General features: G+C 34.1%; 1 protein-coding gene and 1 pseudogene across 1 annotated transcript; both read right to left on the bottom strand.

Moving 5' to 3' along the window:
• Window positions 1–5476: 5476 nt before the first annotated feature.
• LOC120226263 (olfactory receptor 6C3) lies at window positions 5477–6445 on the bottom strand. The gene has a single exon (XM_039224441.1). It carries the CDS (start codon window positions 6443–6445, stop codon window positions 5477–5479), a length of 969 nt encoding a protein of 322 aa, XP_039080372.1.
• Window positions 6446–13236: 6791 nt separating this feature from the next.
• Window positions 13237–14148, bottom strand: LOC120226262 (annotated as a pseudogene).
• Between the last annotated feature and the right edge of the window lie 8620 nt (window positions 14149–22768).

The raw sequence follows: 22768 nt of genomic DNA, 5'->3' as shown, positions 1-22768 counted from the left end.
TCTATGTTGGTTAAAAGAAACTGACAATGAGAGAGGTCAGATAACATAAACAAGTTCAGACAGCTACTAAATGTTAGAATAGAGCATGGGCTACTTGGTAAACATACATTCAAACTCAGAGAAAATAATTTTCTGGAATTAATAAAGGAATAAATTGTTATGAGAAATAGGAAAGGTAACATGCTCATTTATCATAATCCTTGATGAATTTGGAAAGAAATAGCTTCCCCAAATTTTTATATATGATCCGACGAAAAGTTGAGCTAAGAATGAATGAATCAGTGCCAAGAAAAGGAAATTTGTCATTGACTTCAACTTTGCAATCTTACCTCTATTTGTCATAGAAAAGCTCTGCATCAGCTGGTTGAAATGATAAAAAACCCCACACTGACAGCTATTTCAGTTTTACGTTAAGAGATTCAGTATTCCTAAAAAATCACTCTTAATACATTTGGAATTACTTTATTTCAATAATTTATATTCTATTACACATTTTCCATTGTAATTATGGTAGCAAAAATAGTGAAGAGAAGCTAGGTTTGGAGCTACTTTGGCCTTTCTGGACGAGGATCCTATATGGAATTTCACCTGCATAGGCACATGTTTTATCTACTATAAATGCCCATCTCTCACAGCTAATACTCCAGTGAATCAAATGTGCCAACAAAGGGCTAGAGGAAAGTACACTAAGGATTATAAAAATGTTATCAAGATTTGCACCAATACTGGAACAACAAACTTTTGTGATAATGCCCAAAGAGGTACAAGGGGCATATGAAGTAAGTCAAAAATATATGGAATATTTTGCATATTATCTAAATGAGAAAATAACTAAATGTGCAAAGCTTTTGGGAGAGGTATCCTGAATTTCCTAAATCAGAATTTCTCTGATAACTTGATGCCCCCACTTCTTTTCTTGCTGAGTTAAATACTGGGACAACTTAGTCTTACATAAAAACATTACATTTTTTTCTTTTTTTAGAGATAGAGACAGTGTAAGCAGGAGAGGGTCAAAGAGAGAGGGAGGTACAGACTCTGAAGACAGGCTCCAGGCTCTGAGCTAGCTGTCAGCACAGAGCCCAATGTAGGGCTCGAACCCATGAACCATGAGATCATGACCTGAGCTGAAGTCAGACGCTTAACTGACTGAGCCACCCAGGTGCCCCTACATTTTTCTCATATACTAAAATGTCTCAATAAAAGTGACTCTCCAAGCTAGTAAGTATCAAACAGATTATTCAGAAATGCTGTATATAGAGCAATAAAAAGAATGGGTTAGAGTTCAGTGCTCAGTGGGTTTCCACTGAAAGGCATGAAAAAAATATGGATTAAATATTCATTCAACTCTTCAACCTTTTCTAAGAATCATCCTCCCAAAATAGAAATGGTGTTAATTCTTGAGAAGGATCTACCTTCTACAGAAGGTCCCTTACCATTTGAAGATGTGCTGGATTTAACCCTATAATTAATGAAAGCATAATATCTTGGAATTTGTCACAATTTTACAATTCAGATTCCTTTTTGTCTCATTTTAGAAACAGCAAAAAAAAGAAGTCTGTTGACTCAAATATTATTTTTTTCATTCAAAAAATATCTTTCCAGGACCTGCTACCTTTAAATAGTATACAAAGCACTGGGAATAAAATGGAATCAAAATAGGTATGAATCCCACTGTCATGTAATTACCAAAAATCCATGATAAACCATTGAGAGAAAATGTTCTAAAAATATAAATAAAGTAACCTGTTTAGCAGGTCAGAACTTTTTCTACAATACCAAGCCAGTATTTTTGCAATATGTGAAATGTTGATTTATTTTTAAATTTCTTTTATTAATAATTTATTTGTTTTTAAATTTACATCCAAGTTAGTTAGCATATGGTGCTCAGTGAGTTCAGGAGAAGATTCCTAAATGCCCCTTACCTGTTTAGCCCATCCCCCCTCCCTCAACCTCTCCAGCAACCCTCTGTTTGTTCTCCATATTTAAGAGTCTCTTATGTTTTGTCCTTCTCCTTGTTTTTATATTGTTTTTGCTTCCCTTTCCTTATGTTCATATGTTTTGTATCTTAAAGTCCTCATATGAGTGAAGTCGTATGATATTTGTCTTTCTCTGACTAATTTCACTTAGCATAATACCCTTTAGTTCCATCCACGTAGTTGCAAATCCAAGCCAGTTTTTAATCAGCAAAGTTACTCCATTATACTAAGTAATATGCCCTATTGATCCCATTACTTATTGGTCATTTTTCTAATATGAATTTATACAAAAGTATACTTTCAACATGTTCTAAGCTTTCTGTTGAATTTCATGTTCATCAAAAGTTTCTCCAAAATAATGCCTCTTTGCTTGTTAAAGACTCTAATTTATTCTGATTCAACCATCATATCTAATAAAATTATATTAGGAGATCAACATAATTTAGGGCTAATGATGATCTAACTGTTCAAAACATAGCTAATCAGTATAACCAGCATATCTATTAAAAAAGCTATTTTAACAGATTTCTTTAATTTCTACTAAAGTTTTCAAGTATACAAAACTTTGTTACATTAGAGCTCAAACTTTTAAAAAAATTTTATTGATATATAAGTGCCTATGATACACAAGAATACTAATGAGAGACAGTTTACCATAAAGATTTTTGAAATGGCATCCTAGATCCAAGAGAGAGAGGTTCAAATTTAAGCTATGATATTTATTCATGTTGCAATCTTGGAAAAGTGTTAAAAGGCTTTCTTCGTTTATAAAATAGGATTAACAATGAATTTGCAAGTTTTTAAAGAATTAAATAAAACATAATAAGAGGAGTCTTCTCTTTCTGTAAGAAGGAATAGCTTGATATGTACCACTGCTTATGAAAAGAACATATAGAAATGTGAGATTAAATGGAAAAACAATGTGTTTGAAGACAGAGGACACCTTCAGTTTCCAGTTCTGCGAGTAAGAAGTTGCAAGTCACCATTCAAGTCTAATAATAAGAAAAAGGATAAACAGGCTGAAAAATCCACTCTTTATGTATCCTTAGGGAAGGCAAATCATTGCCCTTAAGATGAAAAATCAGACAGATAAATACAAGAAATAAAGATTTAAGGGAACAGAGACTTGGGAGCAAAAACTACCACAGTGTCCAGTGCCAGAGCAGGGAAACCAGAAATAAACTGATAATTTGTGGAGGCTTAGGGAGGAAACTCAGAGTTAAAAGCTCTGAGGGGACCAAGATACATGAGGCCCCCATCCCATTTTTGAGATTTGCTTCCAAGAGCTCAACCAGGTTCAGACAGTGAATGTTAGAGAAAAATGACCTCGTGCTTCTGTCAGGGGCAGGAGAAAAGGAACCGTTTTGAAGTGCACCAGAGCACTATGTTGTTGTTGAGGGAGTTTGCCCTCACAGAAATCTTAGATGACCAGAGACCAACCTACTGGGACAATATCAAAGCTTAACTGACCCAGAGAGAAGAAATACCCAGCTCCAGGGTCCTCTAGCCTTCTGTGTGGGACAAGGGAAATACCCAACTATAGCCTACTCTTAAGTTTCCTGTCCTATTTAACTGGGAAGAAAAAAACTGAGAAACCATTATAAAGTTCACAGTCCAGAGGCCTAGGGTCACTAAGAGACTGAGAGCTAATCATAGGACTTTTCAATACCCCCCATGCCTGAATATCACAGCCCTAAAGATCTATTTGCTCCAGTTCTTTTTATCCAGTGCATCATGTCTGGTTGTCAAGAAAACAGTACAGGTATAACAAAAGGAAAAATAAAAGTTTTGAAGAGGCAGAGAATGATTCAGAATCAGACATGACAGGTGTTAGAATGATCAGATTGGAAATTTAAACCAACTATGATTAATATGATAAAGGCTCTCCTGGATACAGTAGATGGAATTCAAGAACAGAAAGATAACATAAGCAGAGGATTGAAAATCCAGCACAACGAAACAAAACAAAACAAAAAAACCCTGAAGAAATAAAGAATTCCTTGGACAAACAGAAACTTAGGTGTATGTGTTGTCAGTGTTCCAAGCTTGAAGGATATGTTAAAAGAAATGCTTTAAAGAAAAAGAAAGTAATATAGTTCACAAAGTCAGATCTACATAAAGTAAGGAAGAGCATTGCAGAAGGAATAAGTGAAGGTAAAATAAAAACATTTGTTTGTTACCTGAGGGGACCTGACATACTCTAGGTGACTGTGGGCTGCTGGGAAAAAGGATCTGGATGACATGCTCTTGCTTCCAGGACCTGAGTTACCACAGACAGATACAGAGCTAAGAAAGAAATTACAAGCTTCATCAAAAGCAAAAAAAAAAAAAAAAAAAATTAAAATCTTCTAAGTAGGAATATTCCTGTGAAATTCTGAGAATACACATCCTTAGAAAAGGCTTGAGAGGCCCCCAGAATCTCTAGGGGGATGGAATGGTGATGGTCTTCTTCTGCACAAATCTGGTTTACAAGACTGTGAGAGATGGTTGTTTTTTCAAATGTGTACATAATAACACAGAGGTACTAGGAACATGAAGAAACAGAGAAAAATGGTCCAATCAAACAAACGAAATCTTCATTAGCTGACCCTGGAGAAATACATGCACTACTGACAAATTATGTTCAATGAAGTAGGAGATGGCATGTGTTTTAGGTTTATCACATTTATTTTAAATTTTTAACAAATATATGTATTTAATATATATATTCTCTATATGTATTCTGTATACATACAGAATATATATATATAGAATTTATATAATATGTATTCTATATATTTTATATATAGAACATATAGAATGCTACATATAGAATATATAGAATATATATTCTATAAATTCTACTATTTATAGAATTTCCACACTCTGTGTTATTTAATGTATACATATACACATATACATACACACATATATACATATGTATACATATACATACATATATATTAAATAACACAGAGCATGAAAATTCTATAAATAGTATTCAGTATCATGATCAATATTTTCCTTGATAATATGCACTAAATTTCACAAAATATAAAGCTCTACATTTAAAGTGCAATTCACTACTACATATTACTTCTAAGGACTGAATGTAATATACAATAATATAGGAAGTGTAGATTTTTAAATGTTAGGAGGGTACCAATGAATATCTTGAAAATACAGAAGAAATCACACACTGATTTTGAAACTCTACATTCGAAGTATGATATGATATTATATGTGTGTTTTAGGGGTTTTTTATTAATAGAATCAAAACTATTTTTCACATTGTGCTATAGCATATGTCTTAAGTCAATTTCCAACAAATTTTACAGGAGAAATAAATTTACCATATTTTAAAATAATTGAATACACAATACATTGGAGAAACCTGGGTATAGAAGTGGTAATAGACTGGGAAAACATTAAATTAACTGCAAGGTGGCATATAAGAGACAACAAGAACAAGTATACTGATACAGATATTTAGGACTTTAAAGATTTTACCTACTTACTCTTTAGTGTGTCCTTTGTTTGCCAAAATAAATATTTCGTTTATTTGAAGAAAATACTACTTTATGCACCACATCTTTGAAGGCTTGCTTCACTTGCTGGTTTCTCAGAGTGTAAATGAAGGGGTTCAGCATGGGGGCAACAGAGGTATTGAGAATAGCCACTCCCTTGGTCAATGATGCCCTTTCTTTTGCAGAGGGATTAGCATACATAAATATACAGCTTCCATAAGAGATCGAGATGACAATCATATGCGAGGAACATGTGGAGAAAGCCTTTTTTCTCTGACTGGCAGATGGGATTCTCAAAATAGTTCTGATAATATACATGTAAGATAAAACCACCAATGCCAGAGTGAATAGCAAAGCAACCAAAGCAAAGTAGAAACCGATGACTTCTAGAAACCATGTATCTGAACAAGACAGTTGTAAAAGGGGAAAATAGTCACATGCAAAGTGATCAATGACATTGGAAGCACAGTAGTCCAGCTGGAGCAGAAGCATGAGAGGTGGGAAAATGGTCAGGAACCCTCCCAGCCACGCACAGAGCACAAGCAAGGTGCAGAGTTTCCTGTTCATGATGGTGGTGTAATGCAGAGGCTTGCAGATGGCAACGTAGCGGTCATAGGACATGGCAGTGAGAATGTAAAATTCTGTCACCCCCATGAAGATAAAGAAAAAGAGTTGGGCTGCACAATTGTTATAGGAAATAGTCTTATCCCGGGTGATAATTGCTCCTAGAAATCTTGGAATACATACAGTTGTAAATGAGATTTCTAAGAAAGAGAAGTTTCGGAGGAAGAAATACATTGGCGTCTGTAGATGAGGGTCCACCAAGGTTAGAGTGATGATGGTCAGGTTTCCAGCGATACTTAATATGTATGTGATAAATAAGAAGAGGAAAATCACAATCTGAAGGTCAGGATCATCAGAAAGGCCGAGGAGGACAAACTCTGTGATCACTGTGTGGTTCATTTCTCTGTCTCTGTCTCTCTCCCTCTCATTTTTCTTCTCTTAAAGATATTTAGGTGTCAAGAGTATTAAAGGGAGGAGAGGAAATGTATAATTCATGATGACGAATATCACCGTCATTTATACAATTCCAAAATCTATTCTATAATCCATGTATGATCTTAGTTTCTATTGAACTCTCTTGTTTGCATTTGGTTTTCATACACATTCGTGAGTTCTGCTCTATTTACTAGTTTTCTTACTTGAAATGTAGCAGAAGTTTGGAAATCTTCATACAATAGCTCACATCATTGAGAGATGATAAATAAAATGAGTACTGCTTGCTTTGTCCAATTTATGCAAATCATTACATTCTTGTTGAAAAATTAAGAGAAATATGCATTTTTCTTTCTTTTATGTCAAGTATTTATTAAAAGATACCACCACCTTAAAAAAGAAATGGATAATCTTTATTCCATCACAATGTAAAATGGAAATTTAGAAGACTAAATAATAACCATTATACTTTGTATGATATAAGAAACCAATCAATAATTTTCTTAACAAATAAAATAGGTTTTAAACTATTTAAATTAATTATTAATTTTTTACATTAATATGTTTGGATATAGTTATCAAGATTATTTGAGAACCTTATATTTTATATATTATGTTGTAGTACGTATATATTTACTGTATGATTGAATAAATAACCTAATTATTGTATTTAAGAGAGAACATATTCACTTACTGGTATGTCTTGTAATTCCATTGAAATCATTAATGTTTGACATCTTCTATGACTTGCTAGAAATGTACATATAGAAAAATTTTTACTTTTGAGCTTAAAGGGACATGCATTATTTGTCCATTTTGTATTTTACACTGTGGCACAAATTGGGAAAGTAACTAATTGCCTCAGATCTTAGCAGCTCTGTCAGTTCTGTTTTCTGTTTGAATCTGTTTGAATGAGGGATTTCTGGAAGCCATCATTACATTTCTCAGTAGCCTTTTAACTCTTTTTCTATGGTGAACCTCCCTTGAGAATGCTTATGTTCACCTTCGTATCCCACAGAGGACCTACAATGTTGTCTTCTACAAAAGAAATATTTCCATTAATCACAATCACCTAATATTTCATGAGTAATAAAAACACTTGTGAAACCTACTTTCTTACAAAAGTAAAACTCAGACCCTAATTTATATTTAAGCTTCTGGAAATATAAACTTTTCAACATATACCCTCTTTGTTGTTGTTTATCCATAGGCTTTGTTAGTGTTGAGGCATTGAGAAGTAAGGCCATTTTGTAATTCTAAATTAAAAAATAACTATTATGATGCACTTATCATACTCATTCTCAGAAAATGCTGTTACAATAATTAACCGACTGACTCACCCAGAAGCCCCATAACTACTTAATATTAAATAAGTGTTATACATCTAAATAAAATAACAAAACATGCATTTAACATAAAATATATATAATGAATTAATGTAATCAAATAATAATACAGTCACCAATGTAGAACTAACTCACAACTGGGATGCATAAGTGTTTGGGAATTACTTACTGGAAGAGGGGATTTAGAACAGAGTAGGCAGAAAAATGGAAGAAATAGGTAGGCCTAACTCAAATTTATGACCATATACACTGTTTATTTAACCTAATTAAAGGAACACTCAGTAAAAGAGAATTTTGGCAGATGCGGCTCTATGTCTTAGAGAGTGATACCCTGGTACAATTCACTTATTTATTTTTTCAATTTCATTGAGATATAATTGACATACAACACTGTGTAAGTTTAAGGGTACAATGTGTTGACTTTATACAGTTGTACGTTGTGAAGTGATTACCATGATAGGCTTAGTTAACACAGCTACCACTGGCATATTTTACCCCCCCCCTTTTTTTTTTGTGGTGAGAACACTTAAAGTTTACTCTGTCCACAACTTTCAAGTATATAATATGGTAATCTTATAGATCAATTTTGTTGCAATAATGAAATGGTATTATGTTTTTACCCTAAAAGCCCAATAAATAGGCTACAAGAAAATCTATTATTATTCATGGAGGGCAGTGTGCAGTCATGCTTCACTTGATTGCAAGCTCATCTTCATGATTTCCTCTAGTTGCTAGTTAGATTTAGAGGCTTAATCAGGTTTAGGTTTGGGAGCTTTTTTTCAGCAAGACTATTCTAGAGTTGGAATTTCAACTTTCATTGGGAGATACATGCCTAAAATTGTCTTCTTCTTCTTTTTTTTCCCTAGCAGCCATTGTTGATCAATGGCTGAATTCATTAATTCATTATGTACTGCAAGATGGTTCTATTCTTAATCAACCCTTTTCCATTTGTCCAGGTGAATGCCTACTTTATATCTATTCCATAGTCAGAGTTGGTTCTCTAGTATCTTTTTGTGGGTGTCTTTATGAATATGTGGCTTTATAAATTTTTCTCTTGTTGTAGGTCACATTAGTGATTGACATAAACATTCCAAGAGAGGTTTAAATTGGTATCACTATCTCTTTGGAGTGCATCAGCCGGAGGGAAAACTCTTCCCTTTTGGGCAGTACACATTTCCTCTTTGATTGTTTCCTTCCCATCTTGGATGACGAGTGTTTCCAGGCTCATGCTACACTTTTCTGTATTAGAACTGGACTGAATTATTTCTTGAAAGAGCCCTCCTTCCATTGATTAGGAAATGGTAAATCAAGTTAAGATTCTGGGCACTAGCTATGATAATTACTATAAGTTCGATCATCCTTTCTAGGTATTTACATTGGACAGGGCCAGCAAACATATATATTTTATTTTCAAATAAAATGTCTATGAGTGTAATTTAAATGTATCATTCAAACTTAGGACTACAATATTTTTAGGAACCCCCTTTTACCTTTTAAACATTTATATTTCCTTTATTTCATGATTAAAGCCCTGGCTATGAATAGCATTAGATAAAATCGTAATATCACATTAATTTTCACCTGCTTCTTTTCCTCGTGTTGCACATACAGCACTATTAGAATGACAGTGACAGCCCTACCATCCACAATATTATTCCTACCCAGGAGCAGTTTAAGACTTTTAAAACTACTGTTGTTGTTGTTGTTAGATTAAATCCCACTTGTATGTAAGGTCCAATTACAACATTTAAAATCTCTTGGAGAGGTGCCTGGATGGTTCAGTTGGTTAAGTGTCCAACTTTGGCTCAGATCATGATCTCATGGTTGGTGAGTTTGAGCCCCCATCAGGCTCTCTGCTGTCTAAGTAGAATTGGCATCAGATCCTCTGTCTTCTTTTCTCTACCTCTTTCCCAGCTTGTGTTTGCTCTTGCACTCTCTCTCAAAAATAAATAAGCATTAAAAAAAAGTTTAAATAAAGAATAATAAAAATAAAATCTCTTGGAATAATTTGGCTTCATGTGGTTATCTCACCAACTAAATATACTTTTTAATTGTATTTATTTCAGTTAAGTATAATGGCTTCTGCTACTAAGATACACATTTCCTTCCACTCTTTTCATCACAATTACGTTTGACTTGCCTTTTAAGGATTCCTGTGAGAGATTCACTGAGCCATTTAAAATCTAAATTTAAAAATAACACTGAATATTAGCAAATAAGGCTAGAAAGCATCTTTATGGCTTTTGTTCATAAAACGTCGATATCCTGCCCTCCCTAAATCTTTACCATCAAGTAAATATTAGCGACAGCCCTCTGATAAACTGATTTTTGGCAATTTCTTTGATGCTCAGGGTAAGAAAATGACTATTAAAAAAAATACATGAGAGTCAAAGTCCAAAGAATGTCCTTTGACAGTCTGAGAGAGGACATTTTGAGTGCTTCCACTTCATTTCATGTGTTTTAAATGAAAACAACAAAAAAAATTTTTAATAATGCTTTCTGGTGTGCTGGGTGGCAGTTTCCCTTAGTAATGCATTAATATTGAAAAGTTTTTTTAATCTTATGTATTTACTCCCATATCTCTTCTTTAGTTAAAGCCATTAAATGACATTAGAAAAATATGTTCAGAGAGTGTCTGTAAGGCCATTTGCTTTATTGATCATGTTATCCTGTGTCTTTTTCCTTTATTAAATTGTTTAATAAAGTAGTTGTTCATGTTCAGCTTAATATACTAGAGACAAGGAAAAGAAATTAATTCAGTTAATTATGGGCAACATCTAGCTCAGCTTCATAGTTACACTGAAATTCACTTCTGGCACTGCTCATTCATGCTTGATGAATTAACTAGAGTTCATGTGAAACCTTCCTTCTGCCTGAATTTAATTATTTTATTAAAATTGTCTTTTACTCTCTTCATAATTATTTTAAGTGACCATTTCCTAGACCAAATTGGAATACTTTATATTTATTCATTTCATTAAAGATGAAAAGATTCAATTTTTAGAATTCATATAGTTGTGTATAGTAACAAGTCAGGGGGAAAGAGAGATCACCAAATCATATTTAATAATATTTTCAGAAATAGTAACAATCATATCTGTAGGGATTTATGATGAATATCAACACATAACTTCATGCTTTCAGTTTATTCATTTATTTTTCTTTTCATTTCTTTCTTTCTTTCTTTTTTTTTAGTTTTCAAGTTAGTTAACATACAGTGTAGTCTCGGCTTCAGAAATAGAACCCAGTGATGTATGCTTTACATATGACACACAGTGTCATGCTTTTGCTTTATTAACTAGCCATCTAAAATATGAACAAGAAAGGAAAAATAAATAAATTGTTAATAGAGTTATGGCATTTAAACCTACTACTAACTTGTACTTAAGACATTAGGGGTCAACTTATTATCATAGAACGTATATGGCTTTTGCCATTAGAAAGACATGGAACAAAAAGGCAAATGAGCCAATTAATAGAATTTGTGACTTTGGATGTTACTTAACTTTTTTAGGCTTCATTTAATTTGTTTGACATGGAGTTGAAATTTCAAGAGTGTTTTTGAGAATTAATTGAAATAATACAACTAATGTGCTGTATATTTTATGTAACACTTACTAGCATATATGAATAGCCTCTTTACCTATTTTATTTACTTTTTTAGTTGGAATTAATTCCTAACTTTGGGAAGGATATTCATGGTAGTTGTGATTTCAGAAAGGCATTATTTACTTCAGTGATACTTAAGGACTTTTATTATTTATTTCATTTAGTCCTCTAAACACAGCTATGAAACTTCTATTCTCTTATTCTACATTCGCAAATGAAGAACTGAGGCTCATAGAGATTGTGTACCTTACACAAATTCATACAGCTATCAAGTGTCAAATATGATCTTAGACTTCCTAAAATTAAAGCCTATTCTCTTACACACAATACCACATAGACTATATCCAATTGGCAACACACATACATAGTTACTTTCTGTTTTTAACTGAGAATGAATTGATATAATAAAACAAAATATACTATTTTGTTTTTATACTTTTCGATATATCGAGTTGTAAATTATAACCCCAATGTATTTTTTCCCTTGGCATTATTTTTCAGAGATTAGCAACCAGATATCTTAATTCGTAATGCAAATCTCTACTGAATGCATCTCTACTCAATGCCATTTTTTTAAACTGGTAATCTACTACACTGTGCTAAGTCTATTCAGTAACTCCATTCTTTTTAGTCTAACTTCTAATAACAAGTCTGATTATCATAATACTGCTAATACTTTAGATTTTTCTTGCTCACTCTATTTCTCACCAGCAACAGCAGTTGAAGAATTTCTTTGTTTTGATTAATGTTCTAATTTATATGCCAAGTATATTAGGAGTTAGTACCGACACTGACTAGACTATAATAATATAATCATGACCAAAGAGCTTAAGTGAGTGAAAAATGCCAGTAATATTGTGTAGGTAAAAGCTATGTAAAATATGGATGTCTCTACTGAGTTTTAAGTATATGTATAATAGAGCAAACAAGTTTTTGTCAGTTTGTTTTGTTTTTCAAATCAGGTTATAATATTGGCTGTTATAGCAGAAGACCTCAGTCAACTTACACAACTTTTCTGAGCATCATCTATTTACTCATTTGTAAAAAAAAAAAGATAATTTGTCTAATTTGCTATATAGCTGTGAAGATTAAATATGATATGATTGAGGACATACCTAGCTCAGCATATGACACAATACAAATATTCTCTATAGAAGAAATTTTATTAAATTTTTATCAAACTTCCTGGTGGCTTAAGTGTAGTGATAACTGCCTAAATATTCACGTGTTATATATTTTTAAACATAATGCAGATAAACAAGGAAAGTATGTTAAAAAAAAGAGACATAACACATGCCTTAAGGATGACTAGAAAACAGAAGACATATGATGTTCAAATCATGTGTAGTAAAATAAACACTCAAGTCAACTAAATGAGTTGGAAGAATTGGGCAAATACTGCAGATAGTATGCAAAAAATATGGTTGTTAGAAATAATTTCATATTTTTATAAGTTTACAAAAGACACTGTGATATTATTAACAAAAATTAAGACTAAGTTGATGAAAACAGTATTTACTCCTTTAGTCATCACAATATACGAAATTATTATTCAGAACAATCAGGAAAATGATTTATATTTTATAGCCACTGGATTTTTATTTAGAATTGTAAATCAATGAGAAAACGGAACTCACAGACAGTCTGAAAGACGTAGCATAGTTACTTTCAGTTTAAAAGAAATCTTAGGCAATGTTCTTAGCCTTGCAAGTATTTGTAAGGGGGATATGGAAAGATATTGTAAAAGTTGAAATTTTATATTTCCTTTATTGGATCTTCACAATGACATCCATTCATTTCTTTCTAGACAACACTATGAAGCAAGTTTTTGAACACTTATTTTACTTACTGTTTCATAAGGATATAAATAAAAAGGTTCAATATTGGGGCTATTGTGGTGTTGAGAATAGCTACTCCTTTGGTCAGTGATGCTCTTTCTTTTGCTGAAAGCTTGACATATATGAATATACAGCTCTCATAAGAGATGGAAATGACACTCCAGAGAGGAACATGTGGAAAAGCCTTTTACATCTGACTAGCAGACAGGATACTCAGAACGGTGCTAAGGATACACATGTAGGAAAGAGTCGCCGATGCCAATGTGAAGAGCAGAGTAACAAGAGCAAAGTAAAAGCCAATCATTTCTAAAAGCCATATATCTGAGTACGAGAGTTGTAAAATAGGGAAAGAGTCACAGAGAAATGATCAATTATATTGTCAGCACAGAAATCTAGCTAGAGGATGAGCATGAGTCCTGGGAAAATGGTAAGGGATCCTCCCAGCCATGACCCAAAGGCAAGGAGGGTGCAGATTTTCTTGTTCATGATGGTAGTGAAATTAAGAGGCTTGCAGATGGTAATGTAGCAATCAAAATATGGCCACGAGAAGAAAAATCTCTGACATACCCATAAAGATAAATAGTTGAGCTAAACAGTTATAGGAAATATCTTGACTTTAGTAATGATTGGTGCCAAAAATCTGGGATAGACACATTGGTGACTGCAATTTCTAAGGAACAGAAATTCCTCAGGAAGTAATACATGGGGGTCTTAAGAAAACGGCCTGTTAAGGTGACATTGTATTAATAGTGGTTATGTTTCTGGTGACACTTAATACATGAAGCATAAATAAAAAGATAAAGATGTTAACCTGAAGCTTTGGGTTGTCTGAGATGCCCAAGAAAATAAATTCTGTAACTGTTGCATGGTTTCTCATACAGATTTTTATTTTCTTTATGCCAAATATATTTTTGAAAAATAAAGCAAAGTCTCACAGAGTGAATTTGGAAATTTTCCTTCCATTTCTCATTTTCAGAATAATTTTAGAAAAACAGGTGTTTACTCTTCTTTAAATGTTTTGTAGAATTCATCTGTGAAGCCATTTGGCTCTGGACTTTTGTTAGTTGAGAGATAATGGATTACTGATTCAATTTCTTTGCTGGTTTTCAGTCTGGTCAACTTTTTTTATTTCTTCCTGTTTCACTTTTAGTTATTTATATGTTTTTATGAATTTATCCATTTTTTCATGTTGCCCATTTTATTGGATGTAGTTTTTCATAATATTCTCTTAAAATTGTTTGTATTTCTGTGGTGTTGGTTGTGATATTTCCTGTTTCATTGTGATTTTGTCTATTTCAGTCCTTTTTTCTTTGATGAATCTGGCTAAAGGTTTATCAATTTTATCACTTTTTTCAAAAAAGCAGCACTTGGTTTCATTGATATGTTCTATTTTGTTTCTATATCATTTTTTTCTGGTTTAATATTTATCATTTCCCTTCATCTGATGGCTTTAGGCTTCATTTGTTGTTCTTTTTCTATCTCTTGTAGGTATAAGGTTAGGTTGCTTATTTGAAATGTTTCTCCATCTTGAGGAAGACCGGTATTGCCATATATTTCCCTCTTAGGACCTTTTTTGCTGCATCTCAAATGTTTTGGATTGTTGTGTTTTCATTTTAATTTGTTTCCATGTATTTTTTTTAAATGTCTTCTCTAATTTCATGGTTGACCCATTCATTTTTTTAAGTTTGTTTATTTATTTTGAGAGAAAGAGAGAGAGAGAGAGAAGCTGAGAGAGAGGGAGTGAGAATCCTAATGAGGCTCTGCTCTGTCAGCATAGAACCCACCCTGGGCTTGATCTCATGAACTGTGAAATCATGACCTGATCCAAAATTAAGAGTCAGACACTTAAATGACTGAGACAGCCTGGCACTCCCACCCATTTATTCTTTAGTAGGGTGTTCTTTAACCTCCATGTATTTGTGGTCTTTCCAATTTCTTTCTTCTGGTTGACTTCAAGTTTCACAGCATTGTAGTCTGAAAATATGCATGGTATTATTTCAGTCTTTTTGTACTTATTGAGACCTGATCTGTGATCCAGTATGTGATCTATTCTGGACAATGTCCCATTTGCACTCAAAAAGATGTGTATTCTGCTGCTTTAAGATGAAATGTTCTGAATATATCTGTTAAGTACATCTGGTCCAGTGTGACATTCAAAGCCATTGTTTCCTTGTTGATTTCCTACCTAGATGATCTGCCCATTGATGTAATTGGGGTGTTAAAGTCCACTACTATTATTGTATTATTATCTCTTAGTCTCTTTATATTTGTTATGAATTGGTTTCAATATTTTGGTGCTTCAAGTTGGGAGCATAAATATTTAAAATTGTTAGATCTTTTGTTAGACCCCTTTATTATAGTGTCCTCCTTCATCTTTTGTTAGTCTTTGGTTTATAATCTAGTTTGTGATATATGTATGGCTACTCTGGATTCCTTTTTACATCAGTTTGCCTGATAAATGTTTCTCCATCCCCTCCCTTTCAGTCTTCAGGTGTCTTTAGGTCTAAAATGAATCTCTTGTAGGCAGCATATAGATGGGTCTTGTTTTTTAATCCATTCTGACACCTTAAGTCTTTTGATTGGATCATTTAGTCCATTTTCATTCAGAGTGATTATTAACTTTTTTTTTTGAGAGAGGAAGAGACCAGGGGAGGGGCAGAGAGGGGAGCAGAGGATCTAAAGCTGAGGTGGGCTTTGAGCTGACAGCAGAGAACCCAATGTGGGGCTCAAACTCACAAACCATGATATCAAGACCTGAGCCAAAGCCAGACACTTAACAGACTGAGCCACCCAGGAGCCCCACATTCAGAGGGATTTTTGATAGATATGAATTTTAATGCCATTTTGTTACTTGTTTTTTCATTGATTCTGGAGTTTTTCTTTGTTCTCTTATAGTCCTGTTGCTTTTGGTCTTTCTTTTCCTCTCAAAGAGTCCCTTTTAATATTTCTTGCAGAGCTGGTGTAGTGGTCATGAACTCCTTTAGTTTTTGCTTGTCTGGGAAACTTTATTTCTCCTTCTTTCTGAATAATAGTCTTGCTGGATAGAGTATTTTTGGCTGTAGATTTTTTTTCCCAATCAACACTTTGAATATATCATGCCACTCCCTTCCAGTCTGCCATGTTTCTGTGGAGAGGTCTCCTGCTAACCTTATGGATCTTCCCTTGTAAGTTAGGGACTTCTTCTGTCTTACTGTTTTTAAGATTTTTTATTTGTCCCTATATTTTGCAAATTTAACTACAGTATGTCTTGGTGTTGGCCTGCTTTTGTTGATTTGGTGGGAGTTCTCCATGCCTCTTGGATTTTGGAGGTTTCTTACCCTCCCCAGATTAGGGAAGGTTTTAGCTATAATTTCCTCTAGTAAATGTTCTGTCTCCTTTTCTCTCTTATTCTTCTGGGACTGCTATAATATGAACATTATTACCCTTGATGGTATCACTGAGTACCCTAAGTCTACTTTTTGATCCAAATTTTCCTTTCCCCTTTTTGTGCAGATTCATTATTTTCCATAATTCTATCTTCTATATCACTTATTCATTTCTCTACTTCATCTATCCTTGTGGTCATCATGTTCAGTTGGTTTTGAATCTCAGTTATTGCATTATTTGTTTTGGCCTAATCAGTTTTTAGCTCTGTTATCTCTGTGGTAAGGGATTCCCTGGTGTCTTCTATGTTTTTTCAAGGCCAGCTAGTACCCTTATCCTTGTTGCTTTAAATTCTGATTGTTGTATATTACTTATATCTGTTTCTCTGTCATTCATGACCATGACCTTTTGTTGTTCTTTCTTTTTGGAGGAATTCCTCAGTCTTGGCATTTTGTTTAGGTATCTGTCTTCTTCTTCTGAGTTAGAAAAGCCTTTTTTATGTTTTCTGATCCTGAGAGGAATGGCTTTATGAAGAAGATGTCATATATTGCCCAGGCCTGATTCTTCAGGAAGTGTCTTTGGTATATGCTGTGTGCAGTCTGTGCTGTGTTATGGCTGCTCTTTCCCTCAGGTCAGTCCACTGCAGAGTTTCTCCTTGCCTGCAGTGGGGAGTATTTGGACCTTGGCCAGAGTGTGGTGAGTTTTAACTAGGTGTGCTCTGATCTGCTTGCTAAAAAAGACCTGACAGTATTTCCACTAGAGCTGAAACTTGCAGAACTCTTTGGTCAGTAGATGTGGTGTGTGTTGTGGTTTGTGCTGGTTTTCTTACAGAGGGACCTGCTGTGCTAGTTGTAAGGCATACCTGGGCTAGAAAAGTAGTCCTAGTGGATCACAGTGAGTTGGGACTTGGGTGTAAGCAGATTAGGTTGGCAGTGTTGATGCTGTGCTATTTCCCTAAAATTGGTTTTTGCTGAGGGGTGGGGAAGGAAACTGGCACCAGCCTGCTTCCTCATTCCTGGTGAGGGGAGTCCATGCTTGCTGCTCCCAGGGAAACAGTTTCAGAGGAGTGACTTATTTCTTCCATTGCATCCCAGGCATTTTTCAGATTTCTGAATTCACACTGTCTCTGGGTCACTTGCCTGCCTGGAAGAGTGCAGCACACTACACTACACTAACGGGGCCTGCTGCCTTTTAAAATTCCAAACTTCAGGGACCTAGTGTGGTGGGGACCTATATTTGTCCTCTGGGAAAGTGTCTTTCCATTCTGGGACTGATGCTATCCCCTAAGATCATTTTAAGAAAAGCTTAACTGTCCAGACAGTTTGGCTAAGTCTGTAATGTCTCCTCTGTTTTCTGTATCCATCAGAGGTCTCAGAGTTGTCAAAAGGATTGATATTTACTCACAATTGTCAATTAATTTAATATGTTAATGAGATTACTACAGTTCTTTACCTACAAAATTGCTGGGTGGGGATTATTTCTACTTTCCATCATCTATCCTCGTGGTCATAAGATAAGCGTGCTTTTGGCTTCTGCCTTTGTATAATAGATGCTAACCTTTACTATATAAAATTCACATTGTGCAAAACTAAAACATAAAATATGTCTGTTCAGTGTTAAGAAACATGAAATAAACTATTTTGAATCTTTTACAAAAATGATCACTTGATGACTATGTGAAAATAGATCACATTTTAATTTTAATAGAAATTATTAAAATATTTCTATATAAGAACACAAAACATCATGTAGTCCTGTCAGTCACAAAATATTTATGTTATAATGAATAAAAATGTCACACAAAACTCTTAAATTGTAGCAGTTTTAAAATGTTCTTTTAAAGGCGTCTAGGTGGCTCAGTTGGTTGAGTATGCACTAATAAATATGATTTTTATTCTTTAGTTTGTAATTCAGTACTACATTCTTTATTTTGTTTTTCATATTCTCCAGTTTTGACCATTGGCTTCCCTTTCAATTGGCTCCTGAGTCCATTCAACTTTATTCCATCTTTAAATTTTTTGAGGTCTTCCTAGTGTCTGTCAGTAGACAGTTATGGGAGACCTTTGTATACACACGAATCCATGTATACACAAGTACATTTGTGGAGAGTGTAGATTCTCATTATTCCAGGTACTTATGTTCCATAAATTTGCCACAACAGTGAATTAACAATATTGAAATTTTGTTCCTAGTGGAAATAGGAAGATAAATTCCTTCAAGCCTCTGTTACAACATTTTCACCAACCAAAACTATTTTTATTATATATGTAATTTGTGTGATATGGCTTAGTGTTCCAACATCCTTAAAAAACAGACTAGTCTCATCAGCACTGAAAACTTGCTCTTCTACATAATCCAATCCTGCAATAGCATCTTGGATATATTTAATAAGTACTTCCACAGCTTCTTGATCTGCAGAATCTGCCTCACCTGCAAGTTTAACAATTTTTACACCTTGTCACCCTTTGAAAACTTTCCCATTTCTTAACCATGGGTAACATGGCCATATATTTCTTTGGCTTGTTCTGGTTGACAACAATGCTGTCATTATGACTTTTTAAAAGTTTATTTATTTCTTTCACAAAAGAGAGTGGCAGAGAGAATTCCAAGCAGGCTCCATGGTGTCAGTGCAGAGCCAGACGTCAGGCTCAATCCCACCAACCGGAAGATCCATGACCTGAGTTGAAATGAAGAGTCGGATGTTCAATCGACTGAGCCACCTAGGTCCCCCTGTCATTATGACTTAACAAAAATCTGTTTTCATATGAATCTACAAATTTATGTGCTTTCCATTTTCTTTATACCTTCATAACACAGTAAAGATGTTATTTTATTATTTTCACGAGAGTCCTCACATACAGAGAAATAAGTGTCCTCTTTCTTTTTCTGAATATAGTATGTTGCTGATTCATTAACATCAGGCCAAACACCCAGAACTCATGCCTGGCCCAAACTCACCCAATAGGTATTTTCTCTATGAGTCACATCACACGATTCTTACTCTCAAGACACTTAGTGTTTTACTACTGTGCTTTGGGGCCATTAAAAGCAGTGAAATCACCAGGATTAAAACAGAAAAATGTGAAAAATCCAGCATTATATCGGCCATGAAAAGACTTTGTTTAAAGTATGAGATCTGCAGCAAGAAGGCAGAGCATCACCTTGTTTAAACTTAGCTGGAAACAGGTGTGATAGGTAACTCCAAACCTTTGTTGCTCTGCCCATGTGCTGGATTGGCTCAAAAAAGTGTCTCTGAATTAACTTAGTGTTTACAAATACATGCTAGAGAGTACGGAAATGTGCAAAGAAGGACTCTGTGAACAATGAGGAACAGCTTTATATAAAATGAACATAAGTTCATTATCCTTCTAACATCAGTCCTCTAGTCTAGAGTTTATTCTTTGTAAGATTGTGAGATTCCTATCACAGTGTGTGTTCCTCTTCAGTACCACCAACATCCTGGATGATTATTTGTAATTTGCATTTAGGAAACACACACACTTAGGGTTGTTTTAGGTTCTATGGGTGTATAAAGTTGCATAGGGTCACCCCATAGAACCACATGCAATCAGTGCATTATCTCATGAAGCTCCTCATGTTGCACCTTCGTAGTCAACCCTTTGTCTCTCTCAACCCTGACAAAAACTGATTTGCTTTCTGTCCTCATAGATTTGCCATTCCAGAATGTCACACAAAAAGAATGATATAAAGTGCAGCCTTTGGATCGGGATTCTTTCACATAAACTGTGTAGTCTCTGGATCAGGATTGTTTCACATAAATTGAAATTATGTTTCATTCATGTTCATTGCTAAATCAGTATGTGGTTCCTTTCTAGTCCAAGTAGTATTCCCTTAGAATGGCTACCCCACAGTTAGTGTATGTATTTACATACTGAAGAACATGTGAGTAGTCTCCAATTTATGGTGACTATGAATAATGATGCTTTGTGTGAAAAGATTTCATTACACTTGAGTAAAATAACTAGAATTGAGATTGCTGGGCTTTTTGTTAATTATACGTTGGATGTTATCAGCGACTTAAACTGCTTTCTAAACTGACTGCACCATTTGCAATCCATCCATAATTTGTGAAAGTTTCTGTGGTTTTGCCTCAAGCATTTGATATTGTCTTTGAAATAAAGACAATTTGTTAAATGACTAAAATACTCATTTTAATAGATATAAGGCAGTACCCCATTAGGGTTTTAATTTTTATTTTCCTGATGACCAATAATGTTGAGCAATAATCTTTGACTATGCTAACTTGACATTTGTATATTATCTTTGATAAGATTTGTATTTATATATTTTTTCTTTTATAGTTTATTGTCAAGTTGGTTTCCATATGTATTTATATATCTATCCATTGTTTAAATTTTGTTTTCTTATTGTGTTTTGAGACTTCTTTTTTATATATTCTGTATACATATCCTTTATTTATTGCATATTCATATATGAATATGTGTGTGTGTGTGTGTCTCTGTCTGTCAGCACCTTACTTGGCTATTGGCTTGGTGACCTAACCTTCATTTCTGAGGAACCAAAATATTCTTTCATAAAGATATGCTTTATCTGTCTCTCATGTATGTCCCATTCTAATTTACCAGTTAAACAGTGATTTTAATAATCCCTGGGAATACTTGGGATATAGACAATTCCTACAAATCCCAATTATTAAATTAGTACTCATCTTTCTCATATTTGTCCCAATTTATCATCATAGCCACTTTTATGTTTGTTTTTTTCTGGATGGCATAGTGCATAGTAAGACAAATCAGTGTGTTGTCTCACTTTGCTTACTGTCAAATGAGTTCCGTTTTCACAATGGAAATTTTTTTTTAGGTCATCGTGATATTGGAAAAAACAAATAGGTACCTACATATTGTATTGCTGGAAAAGACCTGTGCATAGCAAAAAACAATATATATTTAGAATAAATATCTCTTCCAAGGGGTACATTGTTGTTCCCTGTGTGAAGAAAAGAGTGTAAACTTACCAATTTTCTGTCAGGTAGTTGGTTATTCCCTCTAGCATTTAAGCTCAGCATTGGTCTCAATCAAGTACTGACAGGTTTGATATCTAGGTAACTTATACATAGATGTAATCATTGCCCCATGGCCACAATTTTCATGAGCCTACTAATCAAATATTGAAGTAAATGGGTAAGGAAAACTGCTAGCTTTCATAAAATGGGTCATCTTATCCTCTTGGTTATTGTAAATCTCCTTTCAGATGACTATTTATTGGAAAGTCACATGGGCCACAAACACCTAAAGATTCTAGTTCCACAATGAGAGACTCACTCAGGTAGCATTTTCCTAAATCTCTTCATTATGGATACTCCAATACTTCTAAGCTCCTTGCTACCCAACACATTATGAAACAGTACAACATCTTACATCTAACATCCAAACTTCTTGGAAATAAGGACAAGATATACCCCTTGGATTTTTCCCACTGGAAAAACATTCTATCCTAACTGAGGTTTGGGGCCATTCCTTAATAAGATTCATTGACTCAGTATACTATTTGTAGCAATTATATTATATGATGCAGAACTATCTGTGAAGCAGGCTGTTTTTTCTTCCTCTAGTAACTAGCCATTTAAAATTAAGCATGGGTCCAAGTCTGAGTTCTCTATTCTGTTCCATTGGTCTATATGTTTGTTTTTGTGCTTTGGGTAGTAACGACATTTTGACAATATTTATTCTTCCAATCCATGAGCATGGAATGTTTTTTTCCCATTTCTGGTTCCTTCTTCAATTTCCTTCATAAGTTTTCCATAGTTTTCATTATACAGATCTCCTATATCTTTGGTTAGGTTTATTCCTAGGTATTTTATTGGTTTTTTTGTGCAATTGTGAATGGGATCAGTTTCTTGATTTCTCTTTCTGTTGCTTCATTGTTGGTGTATAAAAATGCAACTGATTTCTGTACATTGATTTTGTACCCTGTGACTTTGGTGAATTCATGGATCAGTTCTAGTAGGTTTCCGGTGGAGTCTGTTGGGTTTTTTATGTAGAGTATCATGTCATCTATGAAAAATGAAAGGTTGACTTCTTCTTTGTCAATTCTGATGCCTTTGATTTCCTTTTGTTGTCTGATTGCTAATGTGAGAACTCAGAATTGGACCC

The sequence above is a fragment of the Hyaena hyaena genome, unplaced genomic scaffold (assembly GCF_003009895.1).
Source record: "Hyaena hyaena isolate Hyena2069 unplaced genomic scaffold, ASM300989v1 scaffold_1655, whole genome shotgun sequence".
Lineage (NCBI taxonomy): Eukaryota > Metazoa > Chordata > Mammalia > Carnivora > Hyaenidae > Hyaena > Hyaena hyaena.
This window is presented reverse-complemented; position numbering and strand designations above follow the sequence as displayed.